General features: G+C 37.5%; 1 protein-coding gene across 7 annotated transcripts in view; it reads left to right on the forward strand.

Annotated features, from left to right (window-relative positions):
* UTRN (utrophin) overlaps positions 1–19,525 on the forward strand; it is a 529,451-nt gene that overhangs the window by 451,445 nt on the left and 58,481 nt on the right. For all 7 annotated transcript variants that reach the window (XM_081294420.1, XM_081294421.1, XM_081294422.1 and 4 more), the window contains 3 exons: positions 2,472–2,533; positions 5,029–5,103; positions 14,372–14,573. In XM_081294420.1, coding sequence (XP_081150546.1) covers positions 2,472–2,533; positions 5,029–5,103; positions 14,372–14,573 — 339 coding nt within the window. The remainder of the gene's footprint in view (positions 1–2,471; positions 2,534–5,028; positions 5,104–14,371; positions 14,574–19,525) is intronic.

Consider the following 19,525-nt stretch of genomic DNA (forward strand, 5'->3'; position numbering starts at 1 on the left):
AGAGAGAGAGAGAGATCTCCACTCACTAAATACAAATAAGTACTGCAAAGCCATGCCCCAATACCCTACCTCCTCCAGCCACACCCTACCTGCCTTCAGTTGGGTTAAGGCTCTATAACTCATTTCTCCTCTAAACTTCTTACATTGTCTCATACATGAGCTCTTGGGGCACACCTCACAACATATAACCTCTAATTTTTTGCACCCATCAAAGGCCTTTGCAGTCTGTCGCTACAAAGGCAAAACTGGGAAGTCTGGGCAGCCTCCTTGGATGGCAGCTATTCTCACTATTGTTTGCTTCATAGATTTTGGACTTAACTGCTTTGTTAGATTTAACTGCTTTATTTAATTTTTCATTTTTTTTCTTGGACTGATTCCTGTGCCTATTGCCTTTTAATAAGATTTTTAGTAACAAATCTATAATTTTATATGCTAGTTTATCAAGCTGCCCAATATTAAGCTCCACTCCCATCTCATATTTGAGATTAGCTGGAAGCTTGGCTGTTGTTATTTGGGGGGTTGGGGGCGCTACTTTGATTCTGTTTTGGTTGCCCACTCTGGGAGAAATTGGAAGCATTTTGGCAAGAATTGCCGAGCAATCTGCAGTTATTCAAATACTTTGAGCCTTTAGGTTCATTGTGGGTTTTGTTCTAACCCTCTCTTCCCTCTTAAAAAAAGAAACCTAGCAGCCAACAGCATCTACTAGTTTTTCTTTTTTTTAACTGTTATTTTGTAAGCTGCAGTTTTACTTTTGCAACCAGAAGCTGTATTTATTTTCAGCATTGGCAGTTCTGCCTAATGAATCAACTGGTATTGAATTCACGAAAGGAGATGCCGGTTCCCTGTCTCCATCTGTTTGCCAAATGTGTGTGTGTGTGTGTTCCTTCAGCTCCTGGTACACAGTGGCGTTACTCAAGAGAGCCATTAGCAAGGAGTGTTTGCCTTGAATTCTTGGTCCTCTGCTGACCCGATGGTAGTATTTCCCCCTCTGGTTCCACAGGGGTTGTGTGAGGTGAAGCTGCACACCTGTGATTCTAGCGGGAGCATCCTTTTATTTGTGATCTATAAAGTCTGGCCCTGTTTTAATGAGACCTTTGGTTTGGTCCTTGAGCCGTGGTTCCTTCTCTCATGGTGGGATGTCTGTCTCTGTGGAGTAGTGTTGTCATGCAGATTGAAATCACTCAAAACCCAAGAGGAGTTATGTACTGAATCTTGGAAGGCTGAGACCAGGAGCCCATGGTGGCATGCTGGATTAACGCTACATTTTTAGCAAATTGTCCTTTAATTCTTGTTGATGGTAGAGAGGATGTTCTTCCTGATATTCTGCATTTCTGCCAAGCTCTTGGCCACACTATGTGTGGTAGAATTTAGATCAGAAAGCTTGAGTTCCTGCCCAATAGTTTTTACAGAAATGTAGGTATAGATTTTAAAACAAATAATTTTTCTTAAATTTGCTTTTATGAATGTTTTAATATCATCTTTCTTGTATAGTGTGCTATTTCACTTAGCTTACTAAACAGAATTGAGTGTCATCTAAGAAGTCTTTGGAGTACTATTAAATGTTATTAATCTATTCTGACCTAGATAAAGGAGAGTAAGCTATTTTTAAATACAAGGCCACTAGCCCATCAAAGTTATGAGCTGTTTAACACACACACACACAATAAGGGACCTAATTTAAACACTACATTTACCAGTTTTACCCTTATCTTATTCCCCCAAAGACTTCCAACCAATATATGAATTAGTTTTGGAATTTACAGAAAAAACAAAACTGAAAATGTGCTTTAAAGTGAAGAATAAGGATCCGAGTAAAGAGGCTCAATTTGTAGAAAAATAATAATACTGTTTACTGAGGGAAACTGAAATAAGGGGGCATAAAGAGGGGCATAAGGTCAAAAGAAGAAAGGTGTCATGCCAAGGTGTCATGCCCAGAATCCCAGAAAGGGGTAAAAGAGCAGATTTGCTCTGAGGAAAGAGACCTAGGGTTGGAGAGCAAGGATCCTCATAGACCGAGAGGTGGAGGTTTATTCAGAATTAAACTCTTCATTTCTCAGTCTTTAGAAATTCGATGAAGACTTCTAAAGTGTAGTGATTCTTCACAGCACTTCTGCTGTCAGAGGATTTGTTCTGAATGAGAATCTATATCTGCTTAACTGGAGTGGAATTATCCTGGACTGTGGGTTGATCAAGCCTGGGGCCAAAGGATTTGTGACAGTCATTCTTTATATCTACGTTTTAATATGTAGTTGCAATTCTTTTTGACATGGGTAAAAACAAAAGTCTTTTCATTTGTCTATTCATAACATAGTTGCTCAAATGAAATTTCTTATTGATGTTCCATTAATGAGTAATAATTGTTTTTCATGTTTGTATAAAATTTTTTGGAAAATTCTGTTTGTGTGTTTTATTTGTGAATTATATTTTGTTGTGTTTTGCTTATTTTGGGAATTTTTCTTTTTTTCCCCCAGCCATCAAACACAGACGACCTGTTGGGATCATCCTAAAATGACCGAACTCTTTCAATCCCTTGGTTAGTATTATTTTGTTTAATAGTAAGGAATTAACCTGAATAGGTAAGAACTGTATATTCTTCAAAGGAAACTAGTCACTAGTTTTTCTTATATGGCATATAATATGAAAAGAATCATGTCATTGACACTTAAAAGCAGTTTAAGGCAGCACACACCTGGAATCCTAGCAATTGCCGAGGTAGAAGGCTCACAGGTTTGAGGCCAGCCTGGGTAACTTACAGAGACCCTGCCTTAAAACAAAAAATAAGGACTCAGAATGCAGCTCATTGGTAGAGGGCCTCAAGGTTCACTCCCCAATCCCACCCCCCCAAAAGAAAAGCAATTGAACTTCTAAAGGCAGTGCAGTAAATAGGTATTGTGAACATATTAGTTGAAAGAGAGCAAGAGTACATTTACTAGGGGGAATGTAATTGTACATTTTACCTCCCTCATATTGGGTCATCTTAAACTTTGGCTTTGCATGTATTACAAACAAACAAACAACTGGGCACAGTGGCCCAGGCCTGTGATTCCAGCGACTCAGGAGGCCAAGGCAGGAGGATTATGAGTTCAAAGCCAGCTTTAGCAACTTAGTGAGGCCCTAAGCAACTTAGTGAGACTCTGTTTCAAAATAAAATATTTTTTAAAAAAAAGGGCTATAGATGTGGCTCAGTGGGTAAGCATCCCTGGGTCCAATACCCAGTGACTCCCAAAACAGAAACCTCCAATCCACTGCTTTAAATTTGCTTTTAGCTCTCTTTTTATTTAGCAGATTTTATCAAATTAGCTTACCTAATTTTATTTTGTTTAAGTCATGAATAGCTAGATTCATTTTAATATTAAAAATGGAAGAAAACACATTGGATGCTCTTGTTTTAATTGCTATAAACTATGGATTTCAGTCGATCACTTGGCCTGTTTCCTTCAGGTTGGTCCAGTGATTTTTAAAGTTTCTCTTTGAGTAACTAAGACGATGCTGGAGGGACCAAGCATCCTAATCCTCCCATTCCCACTTCAACAAGTACATACACATCTCTTAAGCATTTGGCTTCTTGCATGAGCTTTCATTTGGTAGGAAATGGAGTGCAAAAGTCAAATAAACAAGAGAAAAGCCGCTGGTTTGCTTAGTCTGAAAGAGAGGGGGCCAAATTTTGATGTTATACGACTTTTCCTGTAAATCTGCTAGTGTCTGATTCTCTGACTTTAGGGAACAGAAGAAGAAATTAGAGTAGCCTTTATTTAAAAGATGTAAATATTGATCATAGAATCATTTCAACCAGATTCATAGAAGGTCAGAAGAAGCAAATAAAATGGAAGGAGTGTAGAATAGATCAGCTTTATGAGTAGTGAGATAGCTTGGTGGACAGACAACTAATTGTCCTTAGGGACAGTGCCCTGGAGGAGAACCCCTGGAGCAGGAGTGGAGTGTATGAGGTCTTAATAGTCACTGGGCTTCCTTTTCCTCATCTTTCTTCTTTTCCTGTATGAGGCCAGAAAGGTGTAATCCCTTTGCTCATCTGTCATGAGGGCTGTGGTTGATGCTCCTGTAACACAGACAGGTTCACTAGAGAAAAGCAAAACAAATACATTTAGTTAAAGTTTTACATAACACAGGGTATTGAGAAATGAAGACCCAAAGTCCCTGGGGAATAGAAACTTTCGATGTTTATGCCTCGACTAATGAAGAATGACAGCCACATACAAGTGTGATTAGTCAGAAGGGTCCAACTTAATGGTAATAGACTGAGAGGGAAGTTTGGGGGCCTCTCTGTTCAGATTTTTCTTGGCCTCTGAGTGGCATTTTTTCCTTCTACATATTGGTCAAGACACCTCATGTGAGAGTCTTCAGTGAAGGAGGGAGAAGATCAGAGACTGATCTTTCTAGGTTTTATGCCTTATTTTGGAGAAGAAAATTTCTAGTTTCCATAGCTTGCCAAAGGACAGGAATTCTGCTTTCTGCGACTTGCTTCAGGGGAGAAAGAGGCATGTGAGTCAGAAGGAATGGAGAAGGTTAGAAATCCTCTCTTCTGAGTACGTTCTGATCTCCTTCATTTGAAGAACTTAGCATGCTGAAGCACTACACTTTGGTATTTTCTTTTTTTTCTTTTTTTTTTAAGAGAGAGGTGAGAGAGAGAGAGAGAGAGAGAGAGAGAGAGAGAGAGAGAGAGGGAGAATTTTTAATATTTATTTTTCAGTTTTGGACACAACATCTTTGTATGTGGTGCTGAGGATCGAACCCGGGCCGCACGCACGCCAGGCGAGCGCGCTACCGCTTGAGCCACATCCCCAGCCCCACTTTGGTATTTTCTGCATAGCGTTTTTTAGAAATGTGTCTTCATTGGGGGCTACCACCATATAATTATTTTCCTAAATAGATGGGAAATTTAGGAGAAGGCTTTTTATTGCAGATAGACATAATGATTTCCATCATCCAGAGTAAGCAAATACATTTTTTAGCATTCCGTGGAAGTCAAATCATAAGCACACTTTCAAATTGTTCTTTCTTCCATTTCAGCCGACCTGAATAACGTACGTTTCTCTGCCTACCGTACAGCAATCAAGATCCGAAGACTGCAAAAAGCACTATGTTGTGAGTTATTCTAACAAAGTTCCTCACTCTGTTCTTTGGATTCCCCTCCCAACAAAGATAAATGGAACGGGCGATGCATTTGCAGAGTTAATCTGATTTGCCATGCACCTCACTCAAGGAGTTGGCTGTGTTTCTATAAATGCTTCATTATTTGCCCCAACAGAATGCAGGAGTAACACAAATGAACATATGCCATTCGCAGTTGGAGTACAAAATTAACCAAAACACAGGAGTAACATAAAAAGCTTTTTCAAAAATTATGCTGCCACCCAATTTAAAAGCATTAAATCATGAAATCACAGTAGTAGGTCATTGCCTTTACTGCTTTGTATTCATTTAGAAGTGTAGAGCTCCAAACAGTTTATTCCCATATGATCATATATTAAAGAAACATTAATCACGTTTCTGATCCAAATGGGAACTTTTACCTTAGCAAATTAGAGAAAAGTCTCTATTTTCTTCTTTAAAATATCTTGGGACTTTTAGTAGTATCAACATATTTTTCCTGTGGAGGGTTTGTTCATAGTATTCTGTGATAGATATTTTGCCAAAAGGTTATTTCCCCCCAACACAACATAAAATTAAATAGAAATATAAGTACTTATGATAGAGCATATAGATTTAAGCCATTTGTGGTTGTAGTTTTAATGATTGAGTTTATCCAAGAACATTTAGGCCTTGTCAGTTGCTACAGAAAATGATGTTTGCCTATACTTTTAAGATAATTTGAAAAGTTTCATGTGCTCTTGGTTTGCTGTCTTTTATTAATAGTTGTTACATGAATAGTTGGTTCAGTGAAACTGTAAAACATTACTCTTAGAAAAATGATGTTGGGGTTGAAAATTTTACTCTTTAAAAATTAATAGAAATTAACCATTCAAGCTGCCTACATGAGAGTTAAGAGAGATGTTCAAGCACTCAAGAAAACAGCAGCACCAAGCTTTAAGAAAAAAATAACCTAAGTTCTGTGTGGAAGAGAAGTCGAAAGGGCTGAGAAACATCTGCAGATAAGGCAGGAAAGGGAAGATTGAGGTGACATTGATTCTTGAATGATCCACAGAGTCCCAGAGATAATGAGCAGGCTCTGGTGGTTACAGCAAGTGTCACCAAATGACCAGTGCAAAAAAATGGGAGCCAAGATGCTCCAGTAGGGCCCTGTATGTCAAGTGAGAAGAGAATCGAAGTAGATTATGAACACACAGAAAGGGCGTTCAGTCCACTCAGCGAGTCTGCAGTGACAGCAGTTTTGAAAAAGGGTCAGCTGCGTGTCCACTACCCAGCTGACAGGTCTAGAAGGGCTTCTCAGGCCTGATGAGCTATGAAATGAGGACAGATGACTCAGCCACAATCTCCGCAGACAGAAGCCCACTTTGTATCATTATGAACATGGGTCCCAGTTTTTTGGTAATACTTCTGGGTGGATAAGCATGTTGACGTGTTTGGTGTTTGTTTCTGTTGATTCTTGTGACCCTGAAGAAAAGCTCCCTCTTTCAGCTCATTTTTAAGCCTGAAAGGAACAGAAGAGAGACTGCTCCAACTTCTACACTAAAGGTCATTTTGTAGTGCACAGGGGAGTGCTGGGTAGTGTGGGGACAGCCTGGCCTGTCTCTATGTCCATCTCCTGCACAAAGAAGCCACTGAGTCTTCTTTGCCATTGCCTTTGGCCTCCTCTGGGCTCCAGTCGGGGCCTGTTTATGATTAATCGGCTCCTTCCTCTCCCATCCTCTCTGTTTACTCAATATGTTCTGACCACTCCGCGGCAATGGTCTGTAACCCTTTATTCCTCCCAAATTCTGTTAAAAATTTACCTCTTTCGGAAACATTTACAAGCAAATCCCACCTGCCTCTGATTTCCCTAGTGCTTTATGATTGCCTGTAATGACAGTTTCTCACCTGAGCAACATATGCCTGCCTTATGTGACAGAGTCGTGGTCCAAGGGTTCAGAACTGCTGTTGGTCAGGGTCAGCTCTCATGCTGTGCAGATCCACCCCCAGTGTAATGCCTTAATAAGGGAGCACTCTGTGGCTGTTCTGCCATTAGTCACTCATGTTTAGGACTCCAAGATCGTATAGATGAAACAACGAGGAGACTGGCTTCTCAGGCTTAAAGAACTCAAACTCAAAGTGAGAATGTTACTTGTAGGCTCAGTGCCCCTGAAAGCAGATGTCTATTGCCCTTAGAGGGGAATGGCCTGTCTCTATGTCCATCTCCTACACTTTGCTCCCCTGTGGACTCTCACCATTTCTTACTTTGCTTACTGAAATGGTAGACTTGGTATCTGTTCCTCCTGAAATGCTCTTGTCCTAGCACTTCGAGCCTGTATCCGTCCCATGGCTACTGTGTTCTCTTCCTTTGGGTCTCAATTTGGCTGCCATCTGTATTTTAACTTGGCTCTCTGAAGCTTCTCCCTCTGAAGCAGCTTACTCCTGCTGTGACATCTCATGGAATCTCTTCTTTCCTTACATGATACTTGTCATGGGTTTGACTCAGGCACTAAGGCAAAGGGTCGTAATTGTTAATATTATATCTATGTACTTACTATCTGTCTCTCCAAATGAATCAAGCTTTTACGAGAGGGATGAGTCTATGTTCTTCTCTACTTAGGGCTTCATGTAATTTCTGGTGCAGAGTACAGGTCACTCAGGACATATTAAGTGAATGATTTGAGTTTGAAGGTTATATAGGACTGCACCAGAGATGTGTACAAGATTTATAGTAGCATTTTTAATAGTAAAATTTGTTTAATCTTGACATATTCATAAATGTGATATAACAGAGCAGCAAAAATCAATGAACTAGCAATTCACATCAACATAGTGAATGTTGGATCTATAAAGTGGGATGAAAAAAATCAAATGGCAGAAGAAATGTGTACAGTTCAGTTTTATTTGTATATCGTTCAAAACCATGAAGAACTAAATGTTGTACAGTTCAGTGACACATATAAACTTTAAAGAACTAAAAGTGAAATATAAAGGTTAAAGGTAACCCTGTCATTTTAAGGGGACATAATTAGGGAGGATTTATGAGAAGCTTCGATGATGTTGGTAATTTTCTATTTCTTTAGCTGTGACATGGTTTAATTGGTACTTCTGTGAGTTTTCTTCAAACCACACATGTACTATGTGTGTGTGTGTATAAAGAATATATATTGTATTGTGATGTAAGGGCTTTTTAGGAACAAAAGATAGAGGAGAAGCAAAGGGAAGTGCTGAGGAGGGAACCTGTTCCTTTTATTATGAAACTCCTTTTCCTTGAGAAATATACACAGGATTTAGGTGTATGGCTAGTAACCAGGAATAAAAAGGGAGGGAGTTCTGTGCATAAGAAAGCAGAAGGTTTACGGATCATAAATCATCAAGCAATGGGGTCCTAATGGAGTAGCTTAGCCATTTGCCCAGTATCCAGAAATTTCCTTTAATTCAGTGTCGGTCCGTTCAGAGGTCATTTCTTTCCTGAAATGTTTATAGATTCTTTAGTGTTTTGTTCCTCTAGTTCCGATAGTGTCATTGTTAGTGTTCGGATACTTTTTTGTACAACCATCTCCTGTGTGAATTTGGAGATAGGGCCAAGAGGAGAAAGTATGCATTAGATAATATTTAAAACAGATGGAAGGGCAGAAGGAACAGAGGATGAGTAGATGGTTTGCAAGAATGCTGATCAAGGCTGAGCTGGCTGGTGTTAGTGGGAGGGAAGAAAGAAATCTCAAGATTTGAATCACATGGGATACAATATCCCATTTTTCTGAGTATACAGGTTGCAGAATCACATTGGTCATGCAGTCACATATATACACACAGTAATAATAATGTTTCATTCTACTATCCTTCCTATCTCCCCAACCCCTCGCCTCCCCTCCCATCACTTGTCTCTACCTGATCTAAGGTAGTGCTGTTCTTTTTTTTTCCTCGTATCTTCATACATATATTTGGTATAACAGTGAGGTCTCCTTCCACCATCCATGCAATTCCCTTTCTCCCTCCCTTTCCCTCCCACCCCTCTTCCTTATGTAGAAGTAATCTTCTTCCCATGCTCTTCCTCTCTTCCCCATTTTGAGTCACCCCCCCCCCATAGCAAAGAAGACATTTGGCATTTGTTTTTGGGGGGATTGCCTAACTTCACTTAGCATAATCTGCTCTAATGCCATCCATTTCCCTGTAAATTTGCCATGATCTTATTATTTTTTAGTGTTGAGTAATATTCCATTGTGTATGTATGCCACATTTTTTTTTATCCATTCATCTATTGAAGGGCATCTAGGTTGGCTCCACAGTCTAGCTATTGTGAATTGTGCTGCTATAAACATTGATGTGGCTATGTCCCTGTAGTATGCTGTTTTTTAGGTCTTTGGGTATAGTCTGAGAAGAGGAATAGCTGGGTCAAATGGTGGTTCCATTCCTAGCTTTCCAAGGAATCTCCATACTGCTTTCCAAATTGGCTGTACCAATTTGCAGTTCCACCAGCAGTGTATGAGTGTGCCTTTAAAAAAAAGAAAAAGAAAAGAAAAGAATTAACACCTGGGCACTGCTTTTGCAGGTTTTTTTTTTTTTTTTTTTTTGCAATGACTTGGATGCAGATTACTGTCCTGGAAATAGGCAAAACACCCAGTTTGACCTTGTTTTTTACCAGTCTGCCATCATGTGACAACTGCAGATATTTCTCACCATTGGGCTACTGAGCCCAGGCACACAGCTTGGTTTTAAACTGTTTTGAGCTCTTTGTTTCTACTGTAATGATTGCCATTTTCTGCCTCCAGACAGAATGCAGGTTCAAGAAATTAATTGATCTCATTTGGAAGAAAATAAAGTTCTAATGCTGCCATCCAGGTTAAAAAAAAAAAAGAAAGAAAGAAATTTGGGTAGTACTGTTGGTAAGCTGATGTTGCTTAACTCAATTCTAGTAACTGAATTTTCTGCAGATCAGAATTGTAAAAAGATTTGAATGCCTATAAATTCCTTATCTTCCCATCATTATGCCTGGGTAATGGCTTATTATTAGATATTTAAATATAATAAAACTTGAAGCAAATTGAAAAAAAAAGGAAATCTCAAGATTTGCAGCCTAGATTTCAGTGTAGGAAGACAGGACCTTTATTTGGAACATAGCAAGGTAAAGATTCCTAAAAAAGAATGGTAAGCTCTAGTAGGAGAACCAGCAACAGGAACGTGGGTCTGGTGTTCAGGCGGGAGATAAGAAGAAAAGGGAATCTGGATAAAAGTCTTACTGAAGTCATGAAGTGACCAAGGGCAGGAGGCTTAGCACATTGAAGGCCAAGTGTGAAACCTTGAGCACCAGCTATATTTCTGTTTTGCTTGGGAAAAGGACATAGGAAAGTGCTAAGAAGGAATGGGCAAACCACTTCAGACCTAAAGAAAAGCCAGAGAAGCCCAAGGTCAGGTGTTTTCTGGCAGAACAGAATAAAGATGCATTTCTACTTGATCCCTTGTTCCCCATGTGTGGGATTAAAGAAAAAGTGTGAAAGTTGGTTAGAAAATGATTCTGTTGTTTGTTTCATTTACTGCATGACTGGGCTGTCATTTGTCTCCCTTTGAAAAGAAAAAATCATAATTTTCTGTGATTTAAATGTAGTCAGTTCTTTAAAGGCACCTAAATGTGACACTCTTCAGGAAGATGTATGCTTGGCTTAGGCACTGAGGCAAAGTGTCAGAGTAAATCACTGAAAATTGAAGACATGATGGTCTATGGGATGTGGCAAATTACTGTCACAGCTGCAGAGTGCATAACAAGGGAGACTTTTCTAAAGAAGTGAAGGACAGTTTGATCCTGGAAATGGTCTTTTTGAAATCTGGTCTGTTGTCACTTTATGCCATGTGGGGGTCCAATAGCAATGCCCTGTTGCTGGCATAATTAGTGTTGGAATTCTGAAAACTTAGGCCGCTTTGGCAGCATTTGAATGTATTTCTTTGTATCTGTGGGGAATTGCAGATCTGTAGCTACTGTCCTTTATTAAGTGTTTCCTTTGTCAGGCATCTTGGAGAATGAATTTTGCTACTGCTAGCCAGAGGTTTCTAATTGAAAACAATCTGAAGTGCCAAGAAATGAGGTAAAAATGATAATAAAAATTCCAGATGGTTCTTAGATTTTTTTTTCTGGCACCATCTCTAACTCATGTGAAGCTCATGCAGATTATTCTTATAATCATTTTACCAATGATACATGTGAAGCCTAAAGGAAAGTATTGGCCTGTGGTCCCGACATGTTTTATGTTAGAGTCTGTCTTTAAAAAAAAAAAAAGAAAGTTCTTCCCATTGAGTTGTTTCAGAAATTGTTGTAATCTCTATAGTTTTAAAGTAATTCTTTTTCATTGCAGATACATTTAAAAAACACGTAATTCTATGGTGTCTAATCAGCTAACATTGACACATTCCATAAATGTCTTTAAAAATCTAAATTAATGGTTATTCAATAGTTAGAAATAGGTAAACACAAGGGAAGCTATTTGCTCATTTTGGTTAACTGTCAAAATATGCCATAGGTTTTGAGGAAACAGTTTTCGCATCAGGCGAAGAGAAAGTGGTTGGTAAAGGTTTTTTGAAAAGCTCAACTGATATTATGTTTTTTTAATTCTCAAAAGTGAAATGTGGAGATAGTAGATAAATTTTAGAGAACAATAATTTCCACCAGAAGACTTTAAATTAATGTGGGTTCTGTAATGTCTTATGCCCATATGTTTAGATTTGGAAGGGTCATTTTCTATAACTCAATAACATGCAATGAATAACTCAAAGTCAATTTTCAAAACGGAGATTTCATCTTTGTCTGAGCCCCTCCCCTTGACTTTTGTGGGCAGCATGTGACTGTCCTGGATCTCTGTATGTCCCCTTGATGGTGACCACATGCACCCGTGTGTAAGTGACATGTGCATGCCATTCCTAAGGACCTCCTAGGCTTGCTTGAGTTCTTTTCTGTTCTCAAGCGATTCTACCCTCTGGAACTCTTTGCTTGCTTCCCATGGTTCTCTTGAATATTATCTGTTTTTCACAGCTCTTTTCAAATCTCACCTCATTGGGATTTTTCAGTTGTCTTCCTATGAAGCAACCCTTATCCCCAGACCTAAAATCCGAAATCTGAAACTCTTTAAGCACCCACATGATGGCACAAGTGGAAAATTCCATGCCTGACTTTTTGTGATGTGTCACAATCAAAATGCTAGTGCACTTATATATTTTTAATTGATTTTATTATTTTTTAAAATGCATGACAACAGTGGAAAGCATTACAATCCTTATTTCACATATAGAGCACAATTTTTCATATCTCTGTATATAAAGTATGTTCACATCAATTATATTAAGTTGCCTGCAGGCTATTTATTCAAAGTATATATGAACCAAGTAAATTTTGTATTTAGATTTGATGTTTCATTATGTATATGCAAATATTATAATATTCAAAACAAAAGAAAATAAAAAATCCAAAATACTTTTGGTTCCAAGCATTTCTGAAAAGGGATACTCATCCTGCACTAGCTGTCTGAGAGGGTCATGTGTTCTTCTCTTAGGGTACTTTTGTCCTTTTCATAAAGTTATCAGGAAGGCTTTGGGTTTCAGGGGGCGCTGTGTGTACTCTAGATGCTCTCTAGCACTGGCCTTGCCCACTGTAGATGTTTTATACTTGAAGGGTAAGGATAAGAGCAAATAGATATGTGAAGAACAGTGTCCTCCTGAGAACCTCTGCAAATCTTCCTTGGCTACAGGTTGCCAAGGTGCCAGAGCCTCATGGGAAGTAAGCTAGATTGGAGCCAGGCTGTGACAGCCCATTGATCAGGCTTGATTCAGGAGGCATTGGAGAATGATCGTATCCCTACAGAACCTGTTTTTTACCTGAGCCTCACCAGTGAACTCCGTATGTCATTATATATGTGTTAAAATATCTTTTTGACTTGAAAAATTGTGCTCTATATGTGTAATGTGAAATGAATTGCCTTCTGCCTCATATATAACAAATTTGAATAAATAAATAATTTAATAAAAAATAAAATAAAACAAAATACTCTTTTCAAGAACCCCATTAGTCTGGAAGTTATATAGATTAGTTGAACAGTGGGTACCAACCTATAGTTAGATAAGAGCAAGAAGTTCTGGGATGCTGTTGCATAGCAGGGTGGTTATAGATAGCAATAATGTACTGTACAGTTTTGAAAAGCTAGAAGGATCTTGAATGTTTCACCATTAAGAAGTGATCCATATTTGAGGAAATAGGTACGTTCAACCTGACTTAAGCATCACAAAATGTATTCACATATCAAAATGTCACATTGTACACCATGTGTATTAATGTCTATAATTTTTGTTCTTAATGTCAGTTTAAAAGTCAACTTTTAAAAGTCAAAGAATAGAATTGCTGTTTATTTCTTTAAAAATCAAAATTGACTTAACAGGATCAATTCTTTTTTATTATTTTTTTAATTTATATTTTTATATTTATATATTAATTTTATTTATATATGACAGCAGAATGCATTACAATTCTTAATTACACATATAGAGCACAATTTTTCGTATCTCTGGTTGTATACAAAGTATATTCACACCAATTCGTGTCTTCATATATGTACTTTGGATAATGATGTCCATCACATTCCACCATCATTTCTAACACCATGCCCACTCCCTCCCCCACCCACTGCCCTATCTAGAGTTTGTCTATTCCTCCCATGTGCCTCCTCCCTACCCCACTATGAATCAGCCTCCTTATATCAGAGAAAACATTCAGCATTTGTTTTTTTGGGGATTGGCTAACTTCACTTAGCATTATCTTCTCTAACTCTACCCATTCACCTGCAAATGCCATGATTTCATTCTCTTTTATTACTGAGTAATATTCCGTTATGAATACAAACAACAATAAGTGTTGGCGAGAATATGGGAAACAGGTACACTCATACATCACTGGTTAGACTACAAATTAGTGCAGGTAATATGGAAAGCACTATAGAGATTCCTTGGAAAATTGGGAATGGAACCACCATTTGACCCAGCTATCCGTCTCCTTGGTCTATACCCAAAGGACTTAAAAACAGCATACTATAGGGACACAGCGACATCAATGTTTATAGCAGCACAATTCACAGTAGCTACACTGTGGAACCAACCTAGATGCCCTTTAATAGATGAATGGATAAAAAAAAATGTGGATCAATTCTTAAATGGAAGAGTCTAGCTAAGTATTTGAGACTAGAAATGCTTTTGGATCAGTGTTGTCATGTGCAGTGACCAGACATAATCCTTTTTCTCACCTGATTAGTGGATCTCTTAGAGTTGAATACAACAAATGAAGTTTTCAAACAGCACAAGCTGAACCAAAATGATCAGCTCCTCAGCGTTCCAGATGTCATCAACTGTCTGACAACAACTTACGATGGACTTGAGCAAATGCACAAGGACCTGGTCAACGTGCCACTCTGTGTGGATATGTGTCTCAACTGGTTGCTCAATGTGTATGACACGTGAGTTTCTATTTTTTCATTAAATTACAACCATTGGATTAAATATGTTGATAACAGAAAGTATCTAATATTTAAAGATATTTTTAAAAGCATGCATTTTTTTTACAAAGTACTTTCATAGTATTCATCTCAGTGGAAATATTTATTTTAGATGTTGAAAATAAATATCTTTCCAAATCACTGAACTCTTAGCAAACAATAGATGAAAAGGAATATGCAACTACTATTTGAAGATTTTGCTTCAGTTTACAAAGACTGTCAAATCTGTAGTATTCTTTGTCAAGAAGCTAGAGAAATCAAAGGCAGCCAAATCTGATTTCCTTCTCCTCCTTCTTTAATGTCTTATATTATTTCTTTTTTAAAAAAGAAAAAATCTTGTATTATTGTTATGAGCTAAAATAATTTATGAGCTCATAATAATCTGTTCTTCAGTCTTAGTGTGACATCTTAAGAGCAATTTGAATGGCAATGAACTCGATTTAAATTGTCTTTTGATATTAGCTTATTTATTGCCGGGGTGGTTATGTGTATATACAGTGTTTTAAATAATGTATTCTACAGGACTCTTTCTATCTGTAATTTAATTTGGTGCTCACTGTTACATAAAGAGCACTCTCAACTTCCAGCATAACTCATCTGCCATTAATTTGGCCCTTGTGATTATGGCAATGAATTTGTGAGCTAATCAGTTCTAGAAAGACTTGCTGTGGGCTGACATTTCTGAAACACTAGGAATTATTCATTCTTCTGGTAGGGGGTTAAAATATGCAAAGATGAAACAGGAAAATTAGGACTGTTGCCTGTCTTGGAATCTAAAAGTTATTGTCTCTTAACTAGCTGTAGGAAAATTTGTGTTCATCAGCTTTTGTTTAGAAAGAAGATAGATTATAGTTCATTACCCCACTTATTTAGCAGCTGATTGATTCTGTGTAAGAAATAAGTGATGGTGACAGAGGTTTATAAATGATTTACTTAAATTTTTATTTTTTATTAGAAAATTTTTTTTATTCACAAATATTATAAAGTCTTTTTTAAAAATAATAAAATATCCATTGTGTGCTTAAGGGCTCTTAAGAAACTCACTGACACATGAGTCTCAGTTACCATAATGAATATGGGATTTACTACATCCCTGTCTGAGGTCTATGAATACTTTTCATTTTAATGCAAATTTTTATTCTCCTAGAGTAAAATATTCCCATATATTAGTAAAATATTCCCATTAACCATCCTTAATTTTAATTTTAATTAACCATCCTTAATTTGCTCATCAATTTTTAAAAAAAAAAAATCCTCAAGAGGCATTTTTTTATAGTAAATTCACTGAAATAGCTGGTCAATTGGGTGTTTTAACTGCACATGCTTATACTTAATTTTACATCCCAGGAACAATCCTAAATTTGCAAAATATTGAGGAACTTCATTTAGCCCTATGGGGTATGGTTGTAGTGTATGTCTTTCACATTCTAAGGAAGAACCGGAGAAGAAATTGAAATTTCCCTGCAGCATTATCTGTGTCTCTGACATGCTACATTAGTTTTCTTTTTTTGTTTTTCTCAGATAGAGAAAAGTTTGTTTTAGTGAAAACACAAAGGAGAAGAAAGAACCAAAAGGCAAAGCTGACCTAACCCCCAGGACTCATACATAGGAGTGGGCAGGGAGCGTGCTTCTGTAGCATTGAGGAACACACAGTCCATACAGCACCTGACCCCACTTTGTTAGATTTCTAGGGCTTCCATAACTAAGTGGGATGGACTGGGCAGCTTAAATGGCAGAAGTTTATTTCCTCCCAGTTCTAGAGGCTAGATGTCTGAGATCAAAGAGAGAGCAGGGTTTCCCCACCTACTCCTAGACCTCTCTTTTTGGTTTGTCAATGTCTGTCCTCTCTGTGTCCACACTTGGTCTTTCTTCTGTGCTATCTGCTTATCTCCTCTTCCTACAAGGATACCAGTCACAGGAATTCAGGACCCACCCTAATGACCTCATTTTAAGTTACTTAATCATTTAAAGACCCTGTCTCCAAGTACAGTCACCTGCTGAGATACTGGGAGTTTGGACTTAAGCATATGAATGTAGAGGAACACAGTTCAGTTCAGTGCTATTTATTTTCACTGGACAGCCCAAGGGAATAGTGCCACTTATCTGGGCAGGAACCAGCATGTGAAATGTTGTGATTCATATTCTAGGGAGTTAAATGTTAGCTTAATTCCACCTCCTACCATCAAATGTGGAGACATGGAAATACTATACTAAAGTGCTGCTTTTTATTTAGGATAGTGTCTTGAAATTTCTCATTTTTAATTTTCAACAGAAAAAAAATGTCTGCAGGACTTATTTCCCTTCCATGCCAAAGAAAGGTGGGGTCAGATGGTGTCCATTTAGTCTAGCTTTCTCTCTTGGAGAGGAGTACCATGAATTAATCTGAGGAAAAGAGCAGTTACTTTTTTGATGTTGATCTCATATGTGCGGAATTAATTGCCCAAGTTTCTCAATTAACTTTGATTTACTCATTTACATACATAATAGTTATTAACTTTTTTCAAGTTATAGTTCTTTTAAAGAAATATGATGGAATCTATGATCCATTAGAAGTCCATGAACCATAGAAATGATACTTTCATTCATTGATTTTGATATTTGTTCATTGTAGTAGTCAGCTTCCCATCATTGTAACAGATACTTGAAATAACCAATTTATACAGAAAAAAAGGGTTCATTGGGGCTTATAGTTTTAAAAGGCTTCAATATATAATCAGTTGGCCCCATTGCTTTGGGTAAGGCATCAGATCATGCTGGTCATATATGGCAGAGCAAAATCACTCACCTCATGGCAAGGAAGACAGAGAGAGAGAAAGAGGAAGAGACCAGGTCCTACAATCCCCTTTAAAGCCATGTACTCAATGACTCAGAGATCTCCCAGTTGGCCCAGCTGAAAATTTCCACCACTTCACAATAGTACCCCACTGGGGACCAAGTCTCTAACACATGGGCCTTTGGGGGACATTCCAGATATAAACTATATCCATTGACCATATATTTTTGACTGGCGTATTTTGTGATGTATCATGAAAGCAATAAAGGCATTTCAGTTTCAACTACCTCTTGAAATAATGAGTGGTATAAATGTAGTTTAGATCATAGATTTCTCTTAAGAAGAAGGACTTTGAGGATCTTAGAGTCTGCCATCTTTATTTTACTGATTGAAAAACTGGTGGGAGACCATTTATCCACAGCCACTTGTTACAGATTTAATGATAACTATGGATCTAATATTCAGATATTTACTATCTTATATAATATGGGAAAAAATACTTTATAAATAATTTCAAGTAAACTGTCTCTTTCAAGTTTTAAAGTATACCCAACTCCTCTTAATATTCTGAATTTTATGAGAAAACAAAATCCATGTTCATCTGTTGTAGATGACAAGAATTCAGAGTTGGTTTTGGTTGCTATGTGATTTGGCAGCCACTTACCTGTGGCATCTCAGTTTCTCACATGAAAAAGAAGATAAAAATATCTGCTCAGCTTATCCCATAAAAGGTGACTGTGAAGGGCAAATGTACTAATATATGTAAAAAGGACTTTATCAGCCATAAAGATAAAATTGATTCCATTTATGAATTCAGTCTTACTCAGTCTTCATCTTCCCAGGTTAAAAAGTCTTAATTTAGCAATCTTCCTTCCAGATTTAATGGAAATCAAAAGCGTTTAAATCATGATTTAAAGCAATAGTCTGGAACACTTCGTTTAAATATTTTTTTCTTTACAGAGAATATTAGCCCCATTTGTTGTAGTGTCAAATCATTCCCCCCACCCCTTGCTGTTCCAGTATGGATATAATTTTAAAGATACTTAACTTTCCAGTTAAACTAAACCAGAAGTTACTTATAAAAAGCCATCAAGAGGAACCAAATACTTAAATTTGGGCTGTATGACTCATTCATACATTTTATTGGCTCCCTATTGTCTCTTAATTTGGATATCTTATTTGACCTCAAAACCATCTATCCTGTGGCCCCATATAACCAGTATAACCCAATCAACCAGTTAATCCCAATGCTAGTTCCTTTCCCACCCTAACCATCTTGCATCTGGTGATCCCACCCCTGCCTCTTCCCCTTGCTCAGACTTTTCCTGCTGTACTCTACTTTTTTCTAATTGAGATAGTCCAGCTGTGTCCTACTGTCCCTGCCTGATTTTAGACTTACTTTCTGTATCTAAGGTCATGAGACTGATGACTAGTCACCCAAAGTGATGTTGTATTTGAGTCTTCACTTCCATTTGCAAAGGCTGGCCTCCTATTTTCTCTACTTATTTCTTGTCTTACCTTCCTCAATAGTGTGTGAGCCCATCATGGGTAGGAATCAGGACTTCCATGTTTTTTTCTTGGTCCCTGCAGTACATAGAACATGCTGGGATCCGAGTAAGCCTTCTTAACCATTGATGGTGGAAGAATGAATGAATGATTGGCATTTTCAGTTGTCTTCCTGATGATGTTCCTTTCTCAGCATGTCATGGAGGCCACATTAAAATGCATATCATTTTGATTATTTTTCCCTTAAGGGATTGCTGTATCTTCAGCCACATTCATGTACTAGTCTGAGATCATTCTATAGCCTTTTGTTACTTTCTGGGAGTCTATTGTCTGTGGTCAGAGAATAAAAACTTTCTGATTTTACAAAGGAAGAAAGCAGGCATTGTGTATTTCATGTGATAATTAGAGAACTCTTAAAAATGTTAAGTAGAAACACAATTTATAGCATGGCTCAGTTTAGAGATTAATTTGAAAGTGATATTTTTTAATTGTGAGAAGCTGGGATGAGTATTTTAATTTAGAAATTATGCTACAGGGCTATATTTTTTAAAACATTTAAGTACTTATTATTTCAAAGGTCAATTCTGAATGTTATATATATAAATAATTAGGATTCAATAAACTCATTGGATAT

The sequence above is a fragment of the Spermophilus citellus genome (genome assembly GCF_964194105.1).
Source record: "Spermophilus citellus genome assembly, chromosome: 5".
Classification (NCBI taxonomy): Eukaryota; Metazoa; Chordata; class Mammalia; order Rodentia; family Sciuridae; genus Spermophilus; species Spermophilus citellus.